General features: G+C 72.7%; 1 protein-coding gene across 1 annotated transcript in view; it reads right to left on the bottom strand.

Moving 5' to 3' along the window:
• Positions 1-2,278: 2,278 nt before the first annotated feature.
• The window catches only part of TCF15 (transcription factor 15), a 2,580-nt gene continuing 1,667 nt past the window's right edge, over positions 2,279-3,191 (bottom strand). The window contains exon 2 of the mRNA XM_026067970.1: positions 2,279-2,354. Within this exon, the coding sequence (XP_025923755.1) occupies positions 2,279-2,354 (76 nt within the window). The remainder of the gene's footprint in view (positions 2,355-3,191) is intronic.

Raw genomic sequence — 3,191 nt, 5'->3', positions numbered from 1 at the left:
CTGGGAACTGCTGGGATACACTGGGACCCAGGGCCTCGGCAATGGGACACGCTGGGACCCATGACCCCAGCACTGGGACACATGAGGATCCACAGTTCTGGTACTGGGACATGCTTGGATCTGACGCCTGGTACTTGGACGTGCTGGGATACACTGGGACCCATGGCCCCAGCACTGGGAGGTGATGGGACACACTGGGACCCGCYGCCCCCTCACTGGGACATGCTGGGRTACGCTGGGACCCAGGTCCCYRGCATTAGGACATGCTGGGACCCACAGTCCTGACACTGGGACATGCCAGGACCCATGACCCCRGCACTGGGACAYGCTGGGACGCTCATGCTCAGCCCTGGGACACGCTGGGAGCTGCAGCCCCGTGTTTGGACATGCCGGGAGCCGTGCAGTGAGCACCGGGACATGCTGGGACCCACAGCCCCAGTGCCGGGACAGGCTCTGGCTGCATCCCCAGCACTGGGACACTCCGGGAGAAACTGGGACACTCCGGGACCCTCTGTGCCCCCTGCACGGAAGGCAGCGGGAGCCAAGCCGGGAGCTGCCAGGCGGCCTCGGGGTGTCGACCCGCTCCGATGATCCGCGGGCGAGCGGTGCCGCGGGGCGGCCGTGCGCGGGGGCTTCCCGGGAGCGCGGGGTCTTCCCGGGAGCGCGGAGCCGGCTCGCCGGCTGCTCCTTCAAGGGAAGCGTGTCCCCTTTCATGTGCGGGCCGGGCTGTTTGCGGAGCGGCAGCCCCCCCCTGCCCCGCCGCTGCCCCCCGAGAAAGCCGAGGGCAGGGATTCAGTGTCCCGGGATGTTTGGAGAATCTCACGGCTGTTTATTGGGGCCTGGGACGCATTAGACACGCTGAGAACAAGCCTCTCCCACCCACCCCGGTCCCTGCCGGGGACTCGCTCTCGCAGCTGCGCCGCGCTGGCAGCTCCATAAATCAAGCCCTGGGGGAAGGGAGGCCGGGCGGGGGGGCTGCGCCGGGGGCAGCCGGGCCGCGCCGGGGGGCAGAGGTGCTCGCGGCCCCTCGCCCCGGCTGCGGGGGTCCCGGCGCTCCCGGGGCGCCCGCGGGGCCGGGAAGGGGTGCAGCGGCCCCGGGGACCCGCGCGTCCCCCGAGCCCGGTGCCTTTCCCGGGCTCGGCTCCCCCCGCCGGCAGGGTGCCCGGGGCAGGGAGCCCCGTGTCCCCGCCTGACCCCGCTGCACGCGGCCCCCCCCCCCCCCAGCGCGGCCCCCTTCCCGCAGCCGGCCAGGCCAGGGATCGCCGCAGCCGCAGGCCCTTCCCGGCGCACAGCTGCCCGTGGGGATGGGAGCCGCGGTGGCAGCCTGTGCCGGGAGCGCTCTGCCATGGGACCCCCCCCGGATCCCGCCTCGGCACCATCCCGCTCCAGGAACCCCCTGGATCCCGCCTTGGCACCATCCTGCTCCAGGACCCCCCTGGATCCCGCCTTGGTGCCCTCCCGCTCCGGGACCCCGCATGGATCCTGCCTCGGCACCCTCCCGCTCCGGTACCCCACGTGGATCCCGCCTCAGCGCCCTCCCGCTCCAAGACCTCACGTGGATCCCGCCTTGGCACCCTTCCACTCCGGCACCCCGCGTGGATCCCGCCTCGGCGCCCTCCTGCTCCGGCACCCCGCGTGGATCCTGCCTTGGCGCCCTCCTGCTCCGGGACCCCACGTGGATCCCACCTTGGCGCCCTCCTGCTCCGGGACCCCACGTGGATCCCGCCTTGGCGCCCTCCCGCTCTGGGCTCCGGCCAGGGTGCACAGGACGTGGGAGGGAGCCGGACGCGGGCACAGGGCTGGACAGGCCTGGATGGGGTCGGGCATCCCGGGTCCCGCGCTCCTTCGGCACCGCGCCRGGGCGGCAGCCAGGCTCCGGCCCGTCACGAAAGTCAGGTTTATTTTCCGAGCGGCTGCGTGCGAACAGGCAGCGCCCACGGGGCCGCGACGCCTTCTCTTCCCGCGGCTCCGGCTGCAAACGGGCTGCTTCCCAGTCCGACCCCCGGCCCAGCCCGGCGCGGCACAGCCGGGATCGGGGTCCCCGCGCCCCCGTCCCCAAGGGCAGCGCCTTGGCCCTGGGAATGTCCTCCCGCCCYGCTGCCGCCATCGGTGCCGCCGTCGGTGTCGGCACGGTCCCAGCCCGCGGTCCCGGCTCTGCTCCCGCCACCTCCGCGGGCCGGCGGGCAGCTCCCTCCCTCCCCGGTCCGGTGTCCGGAGCTGACGTGTCCCGGCTCCGGCGACTGCGCCGCTGTGTCAGGCGGATGCTGCCGGCCCCGGCTCACCTCCGCGCCACTCGCAGCGGCGTCACCCCTCTCCCCTTCAGGCAGTTGCCCCCGAGCTCCCTCCGGCCGCCCTGCGGAGAGAGGAGGGGAGAGCTGCGGGTGCGGGAGCGCCAGGGACGGCGAGGGGCGAGCCGGGCACCCTCCTCCGCCCCGGGCGGCTCGGGGGCCCCGAGGGGACGGACAGATGGACGGACGGACAGACGGATGGACGGAGGGGGTTCGCCCCGGCCAGCGGCCGTGGGGCAGGTGCCGCAGCGGGGCCCGGGGCCGAGGCGGGACGCGGTGGCCCCCGTCACCCTGCAGGGACACGGCACCTCGGAGCGGGGCCGGGGCGGCTCGTTTCGGGAGCCCCCGCGTCCCCGCGGAGGGAGCATCCCACCGCCCCTGGGACATGTGGCACCGCAGCCCGGTCTTGCAGGGGTGACAGCGCAGCCCAGTATAACCCAGCAAAGCCCAGCGCAGCCCAGGATAACCCAGCCCAGCCCAGCACTGCCCAGCACACCTCTAGCCCAGCACAGCCCAGTACAACCCAGTACTGCCCGGCAGAGCCCAGCATGGCCCAAGTCTAGCCCAGCGTGGCCCCGCATAACCCAGCCCAGCCCTGCACAGCTGTGGACCAGCACAGGCCAGTATAACCCAGTACTGCCTGGCAGAGCCCAGCATGGCCCCATATAACCCAGCCCAACCCAGCACAGCTGTGGCCCAGCACAGCCCAGTATAACCCAGTACTGCCCGGCAGAGCCCAGCATGGCCCAAGTCTAGACCAGCATGGCCCCGTATAACCCAGCACAGCCCAGTATAAGCCAGCACTGCCGTGCACAGCTCAGCCCAGCACCACCCAGCATGGCCCAGTATAACCCAGCACTGCAGTGCGCAGCTCAGCCCAGCACCACCCAGCATGGCCCAGTA

Source organism: Apteryx rowi, unplaced genomic scaffold (genome assembly GCF_003343035.1).
Source record: "Apteryx rowi isolate R43461 unplaced genomic scaffold, aptRow1 scaffold_0, whole genome shotgun sequence".
NCBI classification, from domain to species: Eukaryota; Metazoa; Chordata; class Aves; order Apterygiformes; family Apterygidae; genus Apteryx; species Apteryx rowi.
This window is presented reverse-complemented; position numbering and strand designations above follow the sequence as displayed.